The following is a 23,224-nucleotide window of genomic DNA, read 5'->3' on the forward strand; positions in this document are numbered from 1 at the left end:
CACGGCAACTCACACGGGGTAGGAGGAATTGTTCAGAAATAAAAATGTGATATGTTATGTGGCTACGATTGAGTTATAGCTTCCTGGATGAATGTAGAAAGAGTGAAAAGGAAAACTTTATATTGCGAGTTAGATGGATACAATGGACAGACTTTAAGAGTTCAATATTTTAGAAGCAATTATACGAGACGATATTTTGCTTAACGTTTGTTAATTTTCAATACCGTACCCTTCTGAAATGAATGAATATTGGCTTATTTGAAACTGAAAACTGTGCGGCAGTTACATCCTAAATTATTGTAACCGTAATGTTGAGGTAAAGAAAATCTCTTTCCTTTCTCAATGCTTCTTTTTTGAATAAATATTTTTACATGAAGCAAATAACTAGATTAATTTACGCATGCATTCAAATAGTAACTCATTTCTTTCAGATGTGTGACAAATGGCAGTTGTTTCCTAAAGAAATTTATAATTTCCAAAAAATACCCATAATTCCTGCATGACACTTGGCGACAGTTGGCTGGGACTTTAGTCGTAGGTGAAAAAATATGTTGGACTTTTCTTCAGACAACAGGTTGCCTATTTTATCAATTCATCCGTGTTTTTTTCCAAGAAATTATTGAGATTCTTTCAATTTGACCCAGAATTTCGCCATCGGGCAGAACTGGGTTGAAATGCATCAAATTATCTGGACGTTCCATTTTTTCTAGCACTCACTACGAGTAACTGACGGTATCTCTTCATTCTCATTCTGGCTCTATTTTTTTACCACAGTTTCTGTTGAATCTTTCGTTCGCTTAAAATGGTTAGACAGCCAGATGCAGACTTCCAATCGATAGGCTTTCCCTTCCTAAAATATCAAAACCTGATAAATACTTCCTCGATCATATCTGGTCGACACAAATTTTTGAACAATTGCATGAGAAATTAAAATATTTTATAACTTTTTTTAAAGCATGCTTTACTATAGATTTATAGTTTGATAACCAATAAATATAAATAAATAATTATTAAGAAATACAACACAAAACTAATGTGGCTTAACACCCCTGCTATGCGTTAGTGCGACAAGGACAAAACTTCAATCAAGCGTTATGCGGATTGCATATCTTGTCAATCATTTTTCCATTACATTGCATACCTTCACGGGCTAATGTTTGAAAATGTATGTTAAATTATCGTTTTTATGATTCGTGTCACGTTTGTTTTATGAATGTTTATTGACGCAGTTTTTGCATAAACATTCAAACAAATTTCACATTTGTATTACAAGTTCAAAAGAGTTTAATTATGTGAAAGAATTTTGTTACTTTAATAATAAGAATACTGGTTCAATAATTCAACAGAACGATTTTTTAACTACGGAGGCAGCGTTACAGTACAACAAGTCTTTTAAGTTATTATCAGGCAGTCCTGCAATAAGCTTGCAGCTATATAAGAAAAGATAAGAGAAGAAAGAAAACATGGTTCGAAAAAGAGCGAGCGAGAGAAGAACCTCGTAAACACTAAGGCTCCTTATGCTTCGGCGTAATTTCTTTTTAAAAAGAACCCTTTTTATCGTTATTTATAAAATAATTTTTGACCAAAAATCAATAATAGATTTTAGAAATTTTTGTCTCATCATATTCATACGTTTATCGTTGTAAAATAACAAAACACACAGATAGTTACGTTCAGGTAAGATTCGTTTTATTTTGTACTTTTCTACACCATATTAAACAGCACTTCATTGGTTACACTTTGGAACACTAACATTCCGTTCGGTCTACATTGTCAAACCCGCCTTACAATCCTAAAAACTACAACACTAATGGTAAAATGGCGAACATTCCACTGTCAGTTACAGCTCTTTCGCGTATTTACATCGTCACATCGGATGCAAAACTGTATCACCCTGCAACGTCCTTGGTACAACTTCAATCGACTCCACAACACGCGCGCGCTTCGTCTAATGTCTAGTCGCGTAGCTAACACTTACCCCCACAGGGGAGACCGCTTTGGGACGGCTTATGAAGACGCCAGCCCCACCATAGCCTGGTGGGCCGGGAGGAGGAAGGGGAGGAGGTTTCCGAACGGCTGGTGTACCCTGTCCCTTGTAGAACCGGAACCACTTCTGTGGCGTAGGTTTCTTGTAGCCGACGATGGGGACGGTCGGTGTCAGCTTCACGATGCCGGGCTTCTTCGGACGCTGGGGTGTTCCGGTCGTCCCGGACGAGGGCACTGGTAGCTTCCAGGGCGCTAACGGATACCGGAACGGAGGTGCCTTTTTCCTGAATTCTGTAAACGAGGTCAGTCAGAGTGGGTGGTCGTAAGCGTCGAACAATCTGGCATGGGTTGCACACTCTTTTATGCGGCGGATGATGTAAGTCTGGTGTCTGTACAAGTTCAAGTTGCTCGAGTTAGTTCGCACCCTCAATATGTACAATGTTTGCGCCACCTGCGCGCAATGTCAGCATGTGGTCAGCGCTAGCTGTGATAGAAGAGGGGACGGGAGGAAATGTGCAACGTGACAAGGGAAACTTCAACATTGCACAACACAAAGCACAGCCGCTCAATCAATCAGCATACCAAACGGCATACCAACGGACCAACATCGGGGGAGGATCACTGTTATTAACGACACTTTGCAGCGCGCCTGTGTCACAGAAAAAGTCAAACGCAAGCATTGAGGTGCAATGCTGCCAGTGGACCAATGCAACCGGTGGCAACAATCGATCGCGACAGACACCGATCCTACTCTACACGTGCTACAGCATCCCCCCCCGGAAAGTCTGAAGAAGAAGGCTACGAACCTACACAAAGATTAGCGGGAGATTGGGCCACAAGGAAGCAAAGACTCCACCGAGTTTAGTGGCACACCTTCGGCAAAACCACCGTGCACAGTGCTGTGAGTGGACAGAAAAGGAAGAAAAATCGACCAATCCAAAGCTCTCTTGGAGCAAGCGATTGCAAAAGAACAGCATGTTACGGTTAGAAAGAGGAAAAAAAATCCATTACCCCAATGCTCCGGCTTCGAGCTCTTCATACCTTTGCCTGTTGAACAACGGAAACATGCCTGGCTGCGGGAGGATCGGGCGAGTTTTGGTGGCCAACCCGGGGTGGACAGACTCGGACGAAAAATTTGCGACCACTGACCTTGAGCAATGCATAAGAATGTGCTCCCAAAGTGGTTGCTAGGTTGCTCCATTAAATGCGAAAGTTTAAATTTCCGGGGGAGCCCCAGAAACGATATGTAAGATGTTGAGGAGTTTGTTGCTAACGTCCACCAGAGACCGCAGTGTAGTAGGAAGGCATATATTTACACAACAAGGGGTTCGGGGTAGAATTAGTCGCCACGGAAAAGAAACCAGATGGAATTTCAATTAGAGGAACGAACCAACGAAGGATAAAATCGGTGTGCCGAACCCGAGCGAAGGTACTTTATATACATCCCACCCAACCAATCAAACATGTCAAACCAATAAGATTAAATGTCATCTATACAATAATTTATTAAGTTACCAATTAATTGCTATGTAAAGTATCGTACAGAAAGAACCATCAGGTGTTACGGAAACTTCAATCCCACTCACTTTCATACACCCGGGGGGTGGCCTAGTGCCACCTGTTCGAGCACTCTAAACGTTCGTTCGGTCATTTTCGCTCAAACAATCTTAACCTACACACACACATGCTCTCTCTCGCACACACACACACGGTCGCAGGATTGCTTTTGTACAAAAAGGAAGGATAGTAGGGTGTGTATGGTATGGTAAAGGTCTCTTCTATACATGTTACAACCGCTTGTTGCTAAGTAACTGGCGCCGCGTGTGCCACACTGTGACTTGTTCCTCTCATTTGCTCTTTGTACAATCTTTTTATATAAAAAAAAAATCGGCCTGGACCGGTTATATTAGTTTCCGTGGGGGTGGGTGTTTTTTCGAGGATTCTGATGACAATGGTGGTGGTGGTGGTGGTGGTGGTAGTGGGCTGTACTGTACATTTGGGGTTGTGTTGGGATGTTGGATGCAGCATAATATGCAGGAAAGCGCACACAGATTGTGAGTTTGGGGTGTTTGCTATCTTTACAAATAAATATCGTTACACGCATATACACGCAACTTGGGGCGGACGTCAGTTTTCAATTGATTTTAGAAACAAAGAACAAATATCCTAGTGTTGCAAACCTACATGAATCGTGATGAAGGAACAGTTGGCTAAAAGGGAGCTAGTTTTAAAATACGATAAACGCAAAGGATTGCATAATGCTTGACATTAGCATAGAACATACCATGATCGGTCCGAGGCGCTAGTGGTTCAAGTTCGAGTGTGATTTTTTTCGACTGTCGTTTGACATTCAATTTTGTTCGTAGCACTGTTACTATTTGGAAGAAAATTTCACAAACTGCTTCGTATAAAAATTACATCTCGAACCCCTAGACCAGATGCATCAGAACTTTCAGGTTTGGTTCGTACAACAAATTTGATATGGCATCAAATTCCTCCAAAAAAAAAAACTATAAATGCTAACTGCAAGAATCAATTCTAGATGCTAACCTGTAATCAGTGCGCGTGGATATCGTAGACTATGTAGTGGTGCTGACTTTACCGGATGACCCTGTGCTTTTGCGGTGCACCTGTGCGGTTGCTCATTGACTGACGTGTTGGCTTCTGATCGCCTTCTGAATTTCTCTCTTTGCCTGATTTTGTCACCATTAACTTTTGAAGACCACAAACGAAGCGAAACGGATTGAATCGTGTCGAGAACAAAAAAAAACTAAAACAGTAGATGTTGCTAACAGCGAATATCGATCGAGCTCACCGATCGAGTCGGTATGCAATGCTAGTGATCCCCTATATGCCTATGTGTGCGCTAACTTAGACTTCAGTGACTTAGAAATAGCGCAAATTTCGGTACAACGCACGCACATCTGGAAAATGGAAAGAAACACATTGGAGCCGGGCTGGACGAAACTGGGTAGGGGTTTTCCGGGAAGCAACTCTACCAGGGTGTTGGTTGATTGGTTCGCATTAGTCACATTGGAATGGTAAACTACACACATACCCACACACACACATACACGCTTAAACGTATGCTCCCTATGCTAAACACACCAAAGCTTTCGCGAGGACGAAAGTATCGCCTCGTTTGTATGGTTTCCGGTCGGTGGTTTTAGTTGGAGGATCGCTTCGTTTCTTTAGGACCTTTCCTTTCCGTAGCCCATCAGTGCCTTAGGAGTGGACGATGTACGTTGATTGGGTTGTAGAAGGAAACGGTATGGACGGGACACATGGGTAGGGTATTGGTAGGGTAGGATTGGTTTGGGTTGTGCGTTGCAGGACGTTGCAATTTAGTAGTAATCTAGATAAAGGAGCAAATTGATCGGATGAGTTTCGGGCCTTCCATCTAGCGGGCAACAACATTCAGCAGTATCGTTAGCATTGTAGCTTGAATTGATAAGGTTAGTACTGCGAAGTACTACAGTCGAGATCACAGAGTTAATGCACACTGACAGAAATAAAAGCGATGAAGCATAGAGAACGTAGATCCATGGGCCAGGTATGCACAGTCTAATCGTTCTAATCGTTTGTTAGTTGATGGCAATCTGAAGAGGGACGGAACTGGCTGAAGAGTTTGTGGCCAGTGTAGCGGGAACGATTCCATAATTGGGCGCATATTTACAAAGAATTCTTCCCACGTACGTTGACTACGGCGCACGCAGGTGTAATGCTTTCGTTTAACGTTGTTCGGGGGGCTTGGATCGAAGTTTCATTTGCCTGAGGTTATTGCTTCAATCTGCATGCGATTAGTATCACCCGAGAAGGTCTCTCGGGTTCAAGCATTCCTAGCTCATTAGGGTTTGGATTAATTGAAAGCCACGGCTTGCACTCTGCTGCTTGTTTGTTTGCATTTAGTTTGACGAGATGTGGATAAAGTGTGGTTATATCTCAGGTGCGCTATGTACATTGTACGCCGTCCCACGGCATTGTGGCGCTTTTCGTTGGATAAACACAAGATCTTAGGAGGGTCACCACGGATTCCCAGTCTCACGACTAAGTTGGTAACGGTGGTTGTGAGAGATGGCGTAGATTTAAGGTTAGCATAGGAAGAAGGCAGCTTATTAGTGGCAGAATAGTAGTGGTAGTTTAAGTAGTAGTAGTGGTAGTAATAGTAGCACGACTCAAACAGTAGCATGCCTCCCATTGCGACCCACGGTGTAGTGGCCGGTAAAGCTGGACAATGTTAGTGGGTGAAGGTAGTATTTGCTCTTCTGTCATCTCTAGACAAGGCGCAACCCCCAACTATTATTCGGTCTTACTCTGGGGCGTATTCGGTGGCACGAAACCGTATCCGGAAGCACCGACAATGACTCCGCTCGACTCAACTGGAGCATCAGCGGGTGCGGGCGGGAACACAACAGGTCCTGTAGGAGGAATACAAGGAACAACAGGTGTTAGAATGTTTGTTAGAACTAAATTCGTTTATATTATCTAGTAAAGCAAACGACAAAAAAAACCCAAAACGAAACGAACTCCCAATCCATTACGCCATTCTCTAAACCGAATCAGCTGTCACTCGTTGTTGTGGACTTCACGTTCTGAAATGTTTCCGCAAGAAGGATCGCTCCAATCACACGCTATTTCACGTAAATAAACTCCCGTCTCCATGTATCTACAGCTGTCATCGAGGCAGCACAATCTAAAGCAACGCTAAATTCAACTACCCCTAAATGTCAACTACCGTAACGGTTAACCCATACTTAGCGCCTTGTACGGTGCCGACATGCAAATAACGATCATTTCGTTCGTCGAACCCCGTAATTTAATACGAGATGTTGTATTTTTCTGTTTGCTCTGTTCTGCTCTACAGCTTCTTCTATCGCATACAATCTCCATTCTCCGTCATCGTTGCCCTTTTTCCCGATTAGTTTGTCCAGATCCAAAAATCACACGAATGTTTGACGAAAGAAGAAAAAACGAAACCGGTTGATCTGGGAGGCCTAGGGGGATGGAAAACTAACGTTTCTAACACAACGATTACCACCTCACCACCGAATAGTGTGCCCTCGCTAAAGGTCACAGCACACACACAAACAAACACACATTATGCTACAGTTTCGTTCTAGTTCAACCACTCTCGTGGGCAAAGCGAGTATGCTTAACCACACTGTACCAGCCTTACCAGCTAGCTACACAACTACTCCCAACATCGGACCACGTAAATCACACTCCAACAATCCTGGGCCCTGTTGCCATATGCAAATTATCGCCCGCAAGCTTATGTCAAACCTTGTTTGAAGTTGATGTGATCGATTCGCTTCCTTCAGCTCAAGCCGCACGAAAGAGAAATCTTTGATCGTTTCGTACTGTTTTCTTCCTGTTGTCCTTACCACTGTTTTTTTCTTTTTTCTTCTTCATAATAATAGGACCCACGAACGCTCAAGTTCACGTCAGCATTACCCTTCTGGCTGCCCGGTCCCTTCCCAACATTACCCGTACACCATGCAAATTCAAACCACTCACCTCGGTTCTGTCTTGGATCTCTGACACCAGCGTTCAAAGTACCTGACAATTCCTGTCCACCGAATGCAGTCGGTCCACCAAAGTCACCGGTCAGCGAGGCAAGCCCGAACTGGGCTGTGTGCGGGAAACCGAATCGTTGTCCGGCGACGGTGGCTACGGCCAGGACGATTGCGAAGAAGACAGTGAACTGCAGGGAGAAGGAAATAGCAAGAAAAGGTTAGTTAAAAACGCATCTTCGTAATACGCTGAAAAGTGGAGCTAAGTACATTCATATATGAAAATAAAAAAAAAAACGTAATAATTGAGCAGACGAGTAATGGCGGGCCAAATGATGGGTCTATTATCGGATCCAACTCAGCCGATCAGCTCTGCAGCTCTTGCACGATTCTCTTTTGTTTTATTCATTCCCAAGCACAAACAAATGATAAGCGAGCTATCAAATTCAGGTCAAACAAGACCAATCTAATCTACTGCTCGGTGCAACGGTAAGAACGCGAAACTGCAATAATCATTCACCCCCGAGTACAACCAAAATTGCTTGCGGGTTTTCTATTCGTACAACGAACCACTAACTGTCCATTCGAGAACGGCATTTGGCTTGCACAATACACAATCGAAAAACAAAGCAAAACACCAAAAATTGCACTGAATAACCAACTGATTCGATGATAAACGTGGTATTTCAACCGATTTTCATCACCGCCCGTTGGATCGTACAAATTATTCGTTTAATTATGCTGCGAAGCTGGACCTGACTGACGGGGCAGTGATCATTGTGTGATGAAACTCATTTAATTAAAGAAAAGTCGTTTATTGTTCCCCTCCTATTATGCTGTACGATCGTTAGCATACCGGTACGATCGAATCAAGATCAATAAAATCGAGGTTGCACTGAGACGATTTCCTGGCAGCCGACCGAAGCTGACCGACCCGAGCTCGGAAAGCTCATTAGGCAATATGATTAATATGCAGTCGAATGCACACCGTCATGCTGCTAATTGATGCTATCCGGCATTAGGTCCCGGAACCCACCCCGATCGGCTAGGGCGATCCAATAAATCAGCATGCACCGCGGAGCACGCTAAGACGGATGGTTTTGATCGCGGCGAACCGAACGGGATAAACCGTATGTGATGCGATTTGCTCTTTCTCTCTGTCTCTCCCTCCATTCCGGGCTTTTCCTGAAGGGTTTCGCGTCGCTATTTCGCACAACGGAAAACTGGCCAAACTTTTGCTTTCATTTACGGCTCAGCACCGTGTTTTGTCTAGCCAACCGGACTCGGTGCCTTTTTTCTTCACCAATTCTCTATCCACACAAACACATGAGCATGTATGTGAAATCTATCGCTTATGTTTTGGGGTTGCCATCTATTGTTGCGTTTCGGATTCAGCCTGCCTGCTTTCCGCGATGACATAAAACCCCACAAAACTTCTCGCCTTGGCGCATTAGGCGATGTGTGAAAACTGATTTGCGGATTACCTCAGCGACTGCCGAAAAAAATCGAAACTCGAAAACCCCCTCCCACGGACTGGAACTCCGCATAGGATCATAAAATGGCCACAAGTAATCGGTGAACTGGATTTTTGCCGCTAGCATCAGACAATTGGCCAGTTTGGCTGGTTTCGTCTCCACGCACCGATTCATTGTGTGTGAAGATCTCGCTTTCTTTTCAATGCCCAATCAACTTCACATCGAACATTGTCGATTTCAAACCTAAGGTCTACGGAGGTCCCGGCCTGTTCCGGAAGCAGCACAAGTACGTCCACACACACATGGAGGGAGCCCCTTATGGTGGCTCCCCGGAATGTTTCCCTGTTCATGCACACAACCTGTTCCAGTCCGGTCCAGCGGTTCGGATGTAGCGAAAGCGAAAGTCCCATAAACCTGGTCCCACCGAGGTCCACTCCAAGTACCGGTCCACCCGATCTTCTGATAGGAAGTGAAAAACAACAACGCTTCAACAAACGTGCATGGTGAAACGGCGACGTTGTTTCTGCACGAGGCTCCACAAACCGTTATGTATATTTGCACGTTTCTTTGCTTCCAACGGAGAGGCCTACCGTTCTCGAGTGCTTGGCTTGCTAATAGAGGTAGGTGGCAAGCTAACCCAGAGCGAGTTCACTACACAATGTAACCACGTGCGGCACGAGTGTGTCTGCTAGATCATGGGTAGAATTGGGTGAACAAGTCCTCCACCTTCTTTCTGATCTAGCTGAGCCCGATCGATCGCCATGGAGTAACAGTGACCTGGTTCACTTTATTGGTTGGTGGTCTAATTTGCCTACTAGATTCTAGCATCCAGCTAGTTCGTGCAAGAACGGGCTTATGGATAATGCTTTGTGCGGGTTACTGACGTATTGGCTCGTTATGCCATAACTTCAAACACTCTGTCTACGGAGCCTACAACTGTGCAACTTCAACCAACGGAATCGGGCATTATAGCAGAAAAAAGCTCCTCTCCTCTCGCTCCAAAAAGCCAGATAATGGTGCCCTGTAGGATTGAGAAATTATTGCTAGTACTAGACAGGGACTGTTTTTTTTCTTCTCGTCTCCACTCTCCATCTTCTCCTTACCTACGGGCATAGGTGCGATAAGTAGGAGGCCGTTTTTAAGGGATTCCACCAGGAGCTACCGAACAGTAAAGTTGTCTCCCCATGGCTCCGAAACCATTAAGCACCAAAAACAAGAAAGTGAATGCACTATCACACCACACGTGCCCCAATCGACAACGACAATCGTACATGTTGGCTCGCCTTTTACGTAACAAATGGTGATTAAACACTGCGCTCGGGAGTGAAATATATTCTACCGAACGAAAACATCACATGACACCATTTAGCAGCAGTGCTCAGCAATGCTGGCCCGAAGTATGGTTGCGTAGTAATGCTCCACAGACACACAAAATATGACGATCATCAGTACGTCCACAGTAATTGAAAGACCGAAGATCCCGTCCGACTAGGGCCCATTAGTGATCCGTCTCGATTCGCTTTTCCTCTCATCCTCCCGCCAAAAAGGATCAACCTTTTGTTTCGTCTCATTTCCGTATCATCAACATCATCGCCCTCATCGCTTGTCGTCTACGTTTGTTCTAATCGTGATCGTGAGCTGCCAAGGATCGAGAGTTAGTTGACACTTTGACAGGTTACAGCGCACCGTTCGCCTGTAGTGGCACGATCGTGATCGGTGCAGAATCCGTTACTACCTCCCCATCACTCACTGAAAGTGATCATCTGGCCGACGCTCCACCAACAAACCACCTTTCCCACCCCTCTGTTGTACTCCCGCCGCACAAACTAATAATGTACGCCTGCGGTCACCGTACCGGTCACTGCTGACCGACTGCCCCATAGCGCCTAGAGTTTACCAAACGATCCAATTGCATAATATTTCATCTCGATGCTGCAGTCTTGTAAACACCCCATCCTTCAGCATGCTTGACCCTCGCCTCCGCTTCTGACCGATCGCGAGAAGGAATCTTGTCCAATTCTGTTGAAATTTCATCATTTTTCAATAAAAGCTCTTTTTATTGTCCCTTGCCTAGGCTCACTAAGTGCGTCACGGTTAAGTGGTTTCTTGAGACTAGAAACTAGCGAACATGATCGACGCACTTTCGTAGAACAAACTAGACAGACAAATGATCAGCAATATAAAAAAAAACAACACCCGTGTACAAATATTCAGCTCAGGTTTATTTTGGAAGTGCCTGCGGAAGGTATAGCAAACGATTCTCCAGCTCCATGGTGGCCGATACCGCTGACTGACCTACATCGGCAAGGCCTTTTCGGTGTACCGCTGGGAACTGCTTTTGCTTAATGATCTGCAATGTGTGGGATAAGGCGAGAACGAAGAGCGGTTGATCAGTGCAGCACCAGTTCCGCAAGTGCATCAGAGGCGCCTAACGCCGCTCCGCGGTGGGGTTCGTTTGATATCGCAAACGTTAATGACATTCTTTCGCTTGTGAGCGCATAGGCAAAAACAACGAAGGCGGACTTTGTTGACTTTGGCCTGTTTTTGTTACGTGTAGTATGTACGTCACGGTGCGCACTTGCTCGAACGCCTGAATGTATACACATCGATTACGATCTATTTATTGCCACCTGATCTTGTACATCTCCCCGGCCACAGTGCCTTCCCCTTTTCTCCACCACCGACCGGAAAGCAATAAGTCAACCGGCAAATGGTAGCCCTCCCCTTCCCCCTGGGCGCAGATGGTGGGTCTGTTTTGTGGGTCCGATTATGAGAAAATACCAATTGAGTGTCGTTAATAGAGTCCGTTACTTGGCAATCGAATGCTTCAACGATGTGATGGGACGGTTGTTAAAATCCCATGGTCAGTCAGCTGTGCCAAACGTGTGTGTGTGTGTGGCGTTTGATCGGGACGCAAACGTCGATTGTGTAACGCGAACCGTAAACTTGTCGCATTCTACCTTTTTACGATCATCAATGTCGTTTTTGTCGCTCTTTACCGAGTAGTCAAGCGTGCCAGGCCGAGCGAGTCGGTGCGAAAATTATGCCAATATTCGCGGCTCGTCGAGCACAAACTGGCCATGGAAAAGTCGGTGAAGCCACCCTGGCACCGGTTTCGGTTTTACATCTCGAACCGGCAGTTTCCTGCAAGGAAATGGCACTAGCGAAACGACGGCACTAATCTTTGCTTTCCATATTTTACGGCGAGCCACTCTTTCATTTCGATCCGAGTGGTCAGTTCCGTCGGCTACCGTGATTTCCATGCATGCAAAAATCACATTGACAGCTTGACAGTGTTGCCGGTGTTGCGACGCCGGGCGTCTATTTGCACAGCACTCTCGTTTGCATTTGTCTGACCCAACAGCCACCCGGTCGAGCGGAGGAGATTCGTGCAAAACCGCTTAATAGATCGGAGCTTTGGCAATTGTCACAGCGCATTCGCTAGCCGAAAACCAATTGGACACGGCAAATGAAAGCACGGCAACCTCTGAGTCTCTGGGGTTGGAAGTTACGAGTAAGTCCATTTTCCCAGCGCCATCAGTTGGTGCCGGTGGTTCGTTTCGAGTGTAATGCATTTTAATTGGCCTCCGAATGGGTGGTGGTTATGAACCACGAAAGGCAGTGTCTTGTGCAGCTCCCTCGTCGATCAGCTGGCAAACTTGACCCACAAACCAGCTCGAGAAGCTCAAGCAGAACTCTACCATGGATGCCAGCAAGCTGGCTCCGGTTCGGTTTCAACCACCCAAACGGGGCTTCACGGCTGGGGGGTTGGGTGCACTTTCCACCCGACGCGTAAACGATCAATGACAAGCGGGGCGGACAACATTGGCTGCATACATTTGCCTGCCTCACTTGCGGCCACTTGCATGTCACGTACACGAGACACGGGCGTTCTTCGGTTGAAAAATCTGTTAAATCTTTTTGTATGTGTATCACACCTTCCACCCACAATTCTCACACCAGTGGCCTGGGCGATGGTTCATCCGTGGCATGGAAATCCGTTACGAAATTCGAATCACCGTACGAACTGAAGCAGCACCCCAGCGCGGTCACTCTACACACTCGACAGACACTTCGGATCGGATCGAAACACGAAGGCCAACCGAGTGGCTTCATCGAAAGGGACACACGAAAGCTAACACGAAGCCTTTTAACACCTTCGCCAGACAGGTGGGCTGGTAGGTGCTTTTAATGAGCGGTTCCTTCACCCTTTCTCCCCGTCGCCGCACCAATACAACTCCCAAAAAAAAGCCCACTCAACAGCACTCGATGACGATCGTCCTTGCGATGTAAACGCTGACGAAAGTCAAGGCCCGGTACGAATTGATGCGCCATCTCAACCATTCAGCGATCATTTATCACAAAGAAAACACGCACGTATGCCGCTAAAAAACAATCAACAACAAAAAATTAATTGTAGTGTAGCATTTCGCTCTTAACTGCGCTGTGTTTTTGTTTGTTATTTGGGCATGCGAGTCGTCACTATCACCTGCTCGTGTTCATTTCGGTCGTGATCTGTACGGTGATCCGTTTTCACAATTCATTAATCTTTGCTCCTGGTAGGTGTCCAGTGTCCGGCTGAGATGGCGCGATTAAGGCACCGTTCTGTTGTAGATGCCGTTCAGAAACCGATCTAGAGGTGAATAAACGGTTGCCTTCGTGCCGACTGGAATGCAAATGATTTGGACGCGAGATGCCGCTCTGGACAACATCTGGCCAACCTTGAGATACATTTACATCTACTTAACTGCCGGTTTGCGTCTCAAGGCAACCCGTTTGCAACAAAACGGAAAGGGGCGTGAGTGCAATTATACCTACGGAACACGGAACGCTAGCAAATGGAGGATTTACGCAGGTTTACGATCGGAGCCAGTCGATATTGTGTGTAAACGAATGTAAAGGTGTTTGCTGTTACACCTTCAAATTAAGTCCTCCACCAGGTGTACTGATAGTGGAAGTGCCTGCAAGAGTCGCTGTACATGTAAAACGCACGATAAACTATCTCATGCACGTTTAGTGTAGTTTTACGTTTGTTAGAAAATAATTGTCTTCCCATTTTCCAGCGAACGATGCACACAGAAAGAGAAGGGACCGCGTAAAGTAGCCCGGTCCGTTTACCGGCCAGCTCCTTACCTTCCGCTAATTGAGGAAGTGAACATTCCAGCTAGCTTACTTAAAACCAGTTGCGTCATTGATCGCTATGCTTTGCTGGGAACGTATTGTCCAATGAAGCATGGCCGGAATAAGGTGTGAGAATAAAGGAACGGTCCGGATGCAGCGTACCGGCGAGCTACTCGTACGATGCTAAGAATGTCGTGCGCGATAAATTATAGGGACGTCACTTGGTTGCACACACCCCAAGCGGCACTTTGCATTCCGACGACCCAAATCGAAACGAAATGGAAAACAAACTCGGGGCCAGGAAACCATAAAACTACGCCACTGACTTGCAGCGACGTTGTCTTCTTTGCCGACGCTTAGGACGGACATGGTCAAACCCAACTGGGACACGGTCACGCATTCGCAGGAGGGCGTACAGCCGTTACCAACGTGATCAGGCATTAATTGCCTTTTACAGCTGATCGCTATCACTGGCAGGCCGGTACACTGGCCCGCACACGCCACAGCCCGTTGACCACTGATGCCGGCTGGATTCTTAAGCGCACGCGCTTGCTCTCGCTCGCATCAGTTTAATAAAATCGAGCTGCAAAACTATGCGTAACATTTGCAAATTTGGCGTAATACTTGAGATTGGGAGGTGGGAATCTGGCAGGCATTCGATTGTCGGGCCGGATGGTCGGGCGCGTTTGTATTGTTGAAACACGTTGGAAGATTTATGGAGGTATTTTTTGTTGCTTTGTTCGTTTCTTCAATCACGCCAGTAACCTTGCTCTGTCGGGGCACGTACTTTCGGATTCGTAGAAAACCCTCTACGCATGTGGAGCCCATGTGCCAAAGTGTGGTCGAAAGACGCCGCCCTCCTGAAAGAAGTCCATGTAACGGTAACGTAATGCACGAATTTGTGCAGCCATGCATCTCCGATGCAGCCGCAAAACGCACTACGGAGCAGGTGGAACTAAATTTGGGCGTTTGTTTCTTTTTTGATTGGTGTGTTTTTTGGGTCGGATTTTCTTGTTGCAAAAGAAAAATTACAACGCACGGGGGAGGATGAAACGGCCAGGCGAAAGTAAATCAAAGCCCCAGCAAATCGGTACAAACGATACAACAATAGAACAAACAGCGAACCTCCCCTCCGAAAGGTTGAATTCGTGTAATAATTTGTGGAGGTTTCCCAAGTGGGAAAACAATTTCCTCTCTCGCTTTGCAGCGAGAAGGCCAACGAGAAGGGAGGGGGAAAGCGAGGCAGGAAATAGTATGAAATTGGACGTACGCCCTACAGCCTAAAGGAACGCACATCATCGAGCTGAATTTCAATATGGTTCGCATACTTCCGGAAGTTAGCACACATCCGAGGGATGGTACCAGCGTTATTGCATGGTTTAACCATCGGATGAATGCCACAGGTACCGGGATCGAATAACTGTCATTTCCCTCGTAACACATCATGGCCACTGGGCGTGCAGTCGCGATGTCGACCATGCCACACTCACGAACCCGATGGAAAGTGGCATATTTTTTTTTTACTGCACGATCACCCCTACGCATCGCTGCCACTAAACTATCCACCGTTTTATAAACTGTCCATAATAAGACGGTTTAGGTAGAGAAAAACAGAAATCATTGGCCCTCTTCTGTGGCTATGACTGTTCATTGCAAATGCCTTAGTAATTTAGCGTCAAGTACGCCTAGGAGCACCATCAGTATGGAGCTGAGAAAGGGTTCGCCGCTTAAAGCGCGTGTTCGCGCATTGAAGTCTTTTGTATAGATTCAACGGTCCATGATTTTTGAAGCTCCTTCACGCTTCAGATAATCTGTATTTAAACGATTAGCACGCATTAACGTTCAGTGCAGACAGCGTTTGTTTGAGTGAATATCTTAATTATATCCAAAATTATTAATTGGGCACACCATTTAATAGTCACTTTTACTTGGATTGTGACAATTAAGCGTTTATATGTCCTCAAACACCGCATGCCGTTCGATATCATCGTCAGTACTTGATGAGAAATTATCGTGTTCTATTCGCGTTTCCGTTCTACTGACCCTCCAACATTAAGCCATCGTTGAAATGGCCAAACAGTAAACCCTTACTCATCATTCGTGGTGAATTAAAGCCACAGAATGCCCTTCGTTTCGCTGTCACCTAACACAGCAGCTCCTCCACCACAGAATCTAGCCAACCGTCTAATCATAAAATCAATGTCAATGACGCACCACCAAGGGTCTGCCAGCTTCCTGGGGGGTTGGAGAAGAGCAACCGCTCAAGACAGGTAGCGTTTTTCCACAAAAAGCTTCTTTTTCTCCCCCTCGCTCGGCACGACGGGTCACCTAATGTGCCTTAATTAAGCGAAATACTCCGATGGATGCGTCAAACATTCGAAACGGTTGTCATGTGTGTCGAGTGCGTATCCGCGTACCAGCAGAGCACCACACCGCACGCACGACTGACCTCCATTTTGAACTTGTTCGACGATCGGAATGTGAGCGCGGAACACTCCACATCAGCTACTCGCTACTCGTCCTCCTGCTCAAAAGTTTGAAGGTCAAACGGACATGAAGGCTACGGAAAACCGTGCGCCTCGCTGATTCCATAATGACAAATAAACGGCTCACTCTCAATTTTTTCTCTTTATTTTATTTCATTTCGTTTCCTCCATTTCCTCCATTCCGATGGTGCCGTGTTTGCCACGAGACGCCGGCGCCAGAAAGGTCAAAAACCATCGCGCGGTTTGATTCCTCCGCGATGCATGCATGCAGTGCGGAAACTTGCCTTCGACTGCAGCCCGCGGTTCGGTCGGTCGGTATGAATCGGTTCGTTTAAAAAAGGGAAATCTTTACACTACGATCTGATGTATCGTTGCTTGTGTGAGTGTGTGTTTTTTTTTTCTTTTCTTTTGCTATTTTCAAACCGGTTCTGTCAGGTGCGTTTTTACTGACCCATCCAATTGATAATGGTAGAGGAAAAATTAAAGGAAAATCAAGCCCCACAGCACGTGTTTTTATCTGGTTGTGGAACTACGCACCGTCGACCACGCGGGATGATGCTAAAGGGCCTCCATGGATCAAACTGCTGCATTCCCGAACGACATTTCCCTATCGCTGCGTGCAGTTCGTTTAGCTTCTTGCTACTGTCCCCCTCATCTTCATCTGATGGCATTGGCATTCGGAAGCTTTGCTGAACCGTTTCGAAAGCTGCTGATCATATCAATCGAAACGGGAAACATAATAGCCAGTTCCGAGTCGCCTTCAATGAAGGGTTTCCGGTGCGATGTTCACAAGAAAACGTTCCAGCACAGCCTGCAAGCGGTATGCAAATTTGGACTTATTAATCAAAATTTCCCTTTTCTTTGACCACGCCAAAAAAAAAACGCCCTTTTTCACGCTCGATAAAATATAGACACCGGATTCGAATAACTTTAAGCCCATTAAAAACAGGTTAGAAGTAAGCGCAAACTGTGTCGATCGGAACGAGATCAAAAGTGTGCTAGATTGCCATAAAGCAGCGGGAATCGGTGTCGCACACCGCCCGTCATATTTTACCCAAGCGAAGGTGAATTTTGTGCAAGAGAATTTCGTGAGAAGAGACTCGTTTTTGGATGGACTATTTATGATTTTAGCAATGGCCGAATTGGGACATTCCAGCTACCGATCTACAGATGAAATAAGATACTAGTTTCTTCTGTTGGCTTTATTGCCACTGTCTGTTGTAAATGATCATAAATCGGCATTATTGTATAATGGAGCCAGATGGCAAATTCGGGTCGGTAAGGAATTTGGTCGTCCACAGCGAGGTATGGTTCTACCACGTCTGGTCTGAGCCGACGGTCAACGGGCTCATCAAACGATGCTGGTAGTTACGATTCCTTTCAATTTCCATTATGCTCGCCCCGTGATAAACAGAAAACCTGTCTTTCCGGGCCATGGGCATGTTGTTGGTGTGAAATTCGTATACACGGCGCCGAAACAAGTGCAACAGACTAACCTTACTAACTGTTCAGGTTTGTTGTTTTTTTTTTTAATTTTTTTTGTTCGCACTTTCAAGTGAACTTCGGTTGTTTGCGGCTTGTACTGGTATACACACTTGCACCGCGATCTCAAAAGCTGGAGCCTTGGAAATGGAAATTCAATTCGTAGCAACCACAACAACACTCTTCTCATATTTTGCGCTACGAAAATGAGGCAATTTTCAGGGCATGAATTTAATAAGTAAAAGGCTAATGTTACTCTAACCTCCCGGTATAAAAGACCTGATTGAAAACTGGCTCTTCCGGTGCATAATCAAAGGTGTTGGAGATTTTTGAAGTGTGTGTGTGTGTATGGGAAAAATCAAACGATCAACCCTATTGAATTTGAAATAACAACGGTGCAGGTTGCCTAGGAAGCCGACCCAAGCCGAAAACAAGACGAGCTGAGGTCAACTGCATCAGGGAGGGCACAAATTCCATTGCCGTTAGAAATACGCACATCGACGAAGGTTAATTCTGCGGCTGTAGATGAACGGGAGGTTGGTCCGGAAGTGGCCGCTAATCGATCGATCGAGCCTCATCAGTAGACTCGATCTTTCAATCTCTCCCGTATGTGTGCGCTTCCCTCTTTTTCTTCATTGACTATCGCACCTTGAGGTGCACTTTTTTGGGAGGGCAAGAAAAAAAAACGAGCCGCGGTTTCTTCAAGCGTTTGTAGGACGAGTCTACACGCCGGTAATGTGTTTGTTTTCGGATAATTCCGTCAAGGTACACCACGCAAAAAACGGCGCTCACGCACTTACACAAAACAAACGTTCACTCAAGCACAAACATATCGGCGCGCACACACACACACACACACTCACATACACAGACAGACACATACAATTATGTGGATAACCACGGTGGAGAGCACATGAAATAGGGAAAGACAAGCCCAACTATTAGGAGCAATGAGAAAAAAGTGTTTCTCTAAAAATTAAATTAAGAAATCCACACAAAAACCCTAACCCCACCACAGCTTTCTGAAGATGGTTTTGTGTTGAATAAGTTCGCTTATCACACTTCAGTTCCAATCGCTACTTCCTTCCTTTCTTTTCCCTTTTCCCACAGAGCGCATCTCGTTCGCTTCGTCTTTACTGCACGAGGAACTAGCCGGATAATGAGTAATTTTTCCAGCCTTTTTACCGCCCCTTTTACCAACACACGAACCATACACGTGATGAAAACCGTTTGAAAGTTCGACCCGGTCCGGACAGTTTCACTATTTTACCCCGCACACAAAGAGCGGCACACCATCTCACTGTTCTTAAACCCAGTAACACTTTTATCCTTTTTGGCTTAAATTTAGTAAAAGAAGTTTGCTCAACCAAAAAAACAAAACTTACTAGATTCATATTGATGATTGGTTTGAATTTAGTATCGGACACAACACGATGTACTACGGGAAGTATCACAGCTTATTGTTACTGCACTTTGCTGGACGTTTCGCACACACACACACAGGAAAAAATCGGTAGTTAGACAGGGAGGGTAACGTTAGAACGAAGCAAGGTAGGGAGGGAAATGAAAAACTCCGAAGGGTGAGGAAAACCTTAAAGACACACAGGGGGACTAGGATGGTGTGAGTGTGATCCTGGCTGTTGAAGCACTGAGCGTGGAATGATCTGTCGGTAGCCAGCGTGAAGTGATTTTATACATTCGACCACTAACCAACCGTCTCGGCTATACCTCAACGGTTTCGGTGGAGCCAGCACGCGCCAAATCTACGCTCGAGGTTCAATTCGGTTCCGCGATGAGCTGGCCGAGAGCGAGCGGTGAGAGCGAACGGGTTCTCCTAGTATGCGCTGAGCTAGGCGCCAAGCTTTCGCGAGTGGATTACGATGTAACATTGGGAGTGAAGAAGATGGAAGATTGTGCAGAAATGGTAGCACAACAAAGAGAGCGGTATGCTACCCGGTGAGCCGAGCTTTTTATGAGCGGAGTATGCGAAAAATCAGGAAATGCGCATGTTGAACATCACCTGTACTGAGAGCGCCTCAGAACATGGAGTGAGAGTTTCAAACATGCAGGGGTTTTTTACATGAAAAAAAGATGGTAAGTCATTAAGATGTTTCTTGTGGTTCCAAATTTCGTACAGGAAGATGCATTTCATACAATAGATGGAAAAAAAATTACCTTGTATCTAGTGCAAGTGCGTAAGCTGTTCGGTTTACATTTTTATTGAACAAAACCCCTGTAAATTGGGGAATCGGAGAGGCCAATTGATCGGTGAGACTCGCGAACCAAGCTCACACCATGTGGCGTACGTGACTTCTTGCTCTTCGATGCCCCCCCCCCCCCCCCCCACGTTACATGCCTTGTTGCCTTGAACGAAAACGTTCTCGACGGTCTCGATTGCCAGATGAGAGGTCCAGAACCCAGAACCCGGACCTTATCCGAGTAATTGCAGCACCCGCGGCAGCAACCCCAAAGTTGCTGCGAATCAAAACGTACGCGCGACCTTGGGGAGCTGAAACATCGCAAACTATACACACATTAGAACGGTTTGATTCGAGCGTCGAGCATTAAATCGAGTATATCGGATCATCCCACTGCCGGAACGATCACTTTTCACGCCAACTAATTGACGACGCCCAGGGGAAACTATGGTTTTTCCTCTTCGTGTTTCACGATCGACGGAAGTGAACGAATCGTTGGAGTATCTGGTTTATCCGTAGATCCGCGTTCCGTTAGAACGCGTGCTATGTTGATTCATCATCCCGATTACCAGATTCTAAAGGTAATGTAGGGTGCTGTAGGGTTGTTTATCAGATCATTTGATCTCAAGTGACCATCAACGAAGAGCTAAAACATGATATTTAAATGGTACAGAAACTGCCCGCAGGAATTTTGAAGTACATTTACTCAATAAAAGTTCATGGGTGGACATGTTAAACGTTTAAAATCAATTAGTCTAATTATATTTCTATTTCTATTTCAAAAATACTTTTTTTACTTGGCTTAATAACCTACTAGCCCATCCGGCCATCGTATGGCTCACTACACTCATAGTTGGACAGTCATTTCTCACTACGGGGTAACGGTCTGGCGGGGATTTGAACCGAAACTTCCCAAGCAAGGCCCTGACGTATGAGGATGTAAAATTCAAATAACTATACTATTATGATAAATAAAATCACCGTTTTTAAACAGAAACGTCGTGTTGACGTACCAACGATATAAATTTCAATGTTCAAATATATCTGACCCATGTGATGTGACGCATTAGTGATTTAATTTCAAATTTATTACAATTTTAATTCGGCTTCAGAATAACTTAATTGGATTCAAATTAACGTCATAATACAAGGTAATATTTCATTCGTGAAGTCATGTCTCACAGCACATGGCACAATCCATCTATTTACATATTCAATACAACAATATAATGTTATGTAGAGCAAGCCAGCAATAAAAAAACGATAGTCAAATAATTCAGATTCTATTTCAACGATGTAGAAAAGAACAATAATATGAAACATTCTTCTTATTGGATTAAGGACCTTCTACTAAGTCACATCCTTCCATATGGTTTCCTAAACTTGATGATGCCACCTAGTAGGATAGCCAGTCCTCACTACGGGGCACCAATCCAAATGAAATTTGAACTCCGGCCCTGCCGTATGAAGACCGATGCCGTTGTCGTCTTGTCTACATGCCTCCCCTGAAAGTCAAGAAAGTTTTATTGTTCGGATCAAATAGTTCCCGACTATTCTCTCTCTCACTCAGCTCCCATCTTCAACAATTAACAATTATTAATATAATACACATCATAAACCACACCAAACATTATCTTGTTTTGCTTAATATTGCCATAAACTGACATGCTGTACACACATCCTTCTATTTTGAAACGCTCCATCACTTTCCTGAGCTGATGAAAAAATCATAAATAACACCATCCACCCGCCCAGCCAGCGATCGAGCAGTTCATTAATTAAAGCTGCCAATTAATCCCCAAAAACACAAGCACCCGCATACCGCTCGACTATGCCGATTAGTCCGATCCCCAAACCATCAGGACGGGGGTTCGATGGCTACCGGCTTATCAAAAACCACCCCAAAAATGTCATGTTAACCGCCCACGGAAATAGACTACCGACGCTTCGGGGGTGTCACTTCTCGCACCGAACCACACAGCTCAACCACAATCGCTCGTCAATCATTTCCTTTTTCCTTCAAAAATCTATCGAAAGTGTAAAGCTGGTGCTTTTGGGGTCTGAGTGTCGCTTCCTACCTACCACAACGATCGTCGAACGATGGTTTCGCAACACGACTAGTGCTCAACCGGCGGTGGCGGTATCGAGTTTGGATTGTTCCTGGGGCTGTGTAGAGGACATTGTTTCGGTCGAGGTCGGCCTACGCTAATCCGCAACACCTGGTAGCCAGCCCAGACCACAATTCTTACCCGTAGAGTTCCCCCCGCGGTGCGTTCATCGTCCCCGGGCTGGCATCGTTAAGTCAGCGCGTACATTTATCAAAACCTCCCACCCGGTAGATTTCGGCCGGTTCGGAAGCCGTTTCAGTCCATAAACTTCGTCGGGTTGGTCTAAATTTTCGATGTCGGTAAACTTCACGATCGTCTGTCAGCCGCAACTCAACACTTAGAGCAAGCAAACGGTCCAGTTCCGGTGACTTAATGATCGCGACACCGTTGCCTTGATCCTGAATCCAGCAGCCAACGGCATGCGTGACGTTCGTTGGCGGAACAAGGAACCGTGCTTGTCCGATCGTTGGACAAGAATATTCCGTCCGGTCAAACCGCTACTCACCCACCAGGTGTAGTAGCTTTTTCGCTTCCTCAACCATCAAAAACCCTTTCTCTACGCGGAACCCTTGAGGCAAGTTGATATCCTTGTGACCGATAAAACCTCGTCACACCACCACTCGTAAGTAGGTTCTTTTGCGCAGGATAACCCTCGGCCTTGAGGTCATTGCTCTGCACCGATTTCGTGCGTCAGCGGCACACACGGTCATCAGAAATCTTAGACAGAATTCGTGCCGTGTCTGTCCCCAGGAATCAACAACAGTTCAACTAACCTGCATCACGTAAAACATAAACAGTTCCCTAAAATTGGAGCCCTTGGCGGAAGATCGGCGCGGGGAAGGAGGGGGAGAGGTA

General features: G+C 45.6%; 2 protein-coding genes across 5 annotated transcripts in view; one reads left to right on the forward strand and one right to left on the reverse strand.

Moving 5' to 3' along the window:
• The window catches only part of LOC126559185 (signal peptidase complex catalytic subunit SEC11A), a 368,048-nt gene that overhangs the window by 323,333 nt on the left and 21,491 nt on the right, over positions 1-23,224 (forward strand). The window lies entirely within an intron of this gene.
• On the reverse strand, positions 1,949-19,480 carry LOC126559473 (actin-binding protein WASF3). 2 transcript variants are annotated; one of them, XM_050215638.1, is made up of 4 exons: positions 19,449-19,480; positions 7,504-7,690; positions 6,300-6,404; positions 1,949-2,277 (listed from the first exon to the last, which is right to left on the reverse strand). In XM_050215638.1, exons 1-4 carry the CDS (start codon positions 19,455-19,457, stop codon positions 1,949-1,951), a joined length of 630 nt encoding a protein of 209 aa, XP_050071595.1. In that variant the 5' UTR covers positions 19,458-19,480. The 2 variants fall into 2 exon arrangements, with proteins under 2 accessions (XP_050071595.1, XP_050071594.1); XM_050215637.1 differs by lacking the exon at positions 1,949-2,277 and adding an exon at positions 4,864-4,910.

Source organism: Anopheles maculipalpis, chromosome 2RL, assembly GCF_943734695.1.
Source record: "Anopheles maculipalpis chromosome 2RL, idAnoMacuDA_375_x, whole genome shotgun sequence".
Lineage (NCBI taxonomy): Eukaryota > Metazoa > Arthropoda > Insecta > Diptera > Culicidae > Anopheles > Anopheles maculipalpis.

Bases quoted from the DNA above. Each gene is read 5' to 3' on its own strand.
- LOC126559473 (XM_050215638.1), bottom strand. The intron at 6,405-7,503 runs GTGAGTGGTTTG...TTCCTCCTACAG, and splicing joins AGATCCAAGACAGAACCGAG to GACCTGTTGTGTTCCCGCCC. The intron at 2,278-6,299 runs GTAAGACCGAAT...CCTCGTTTACAG, and splicing joins GCCACCGAATACGCCCCAGA to AATTCAGGAAAAAGGCACCT.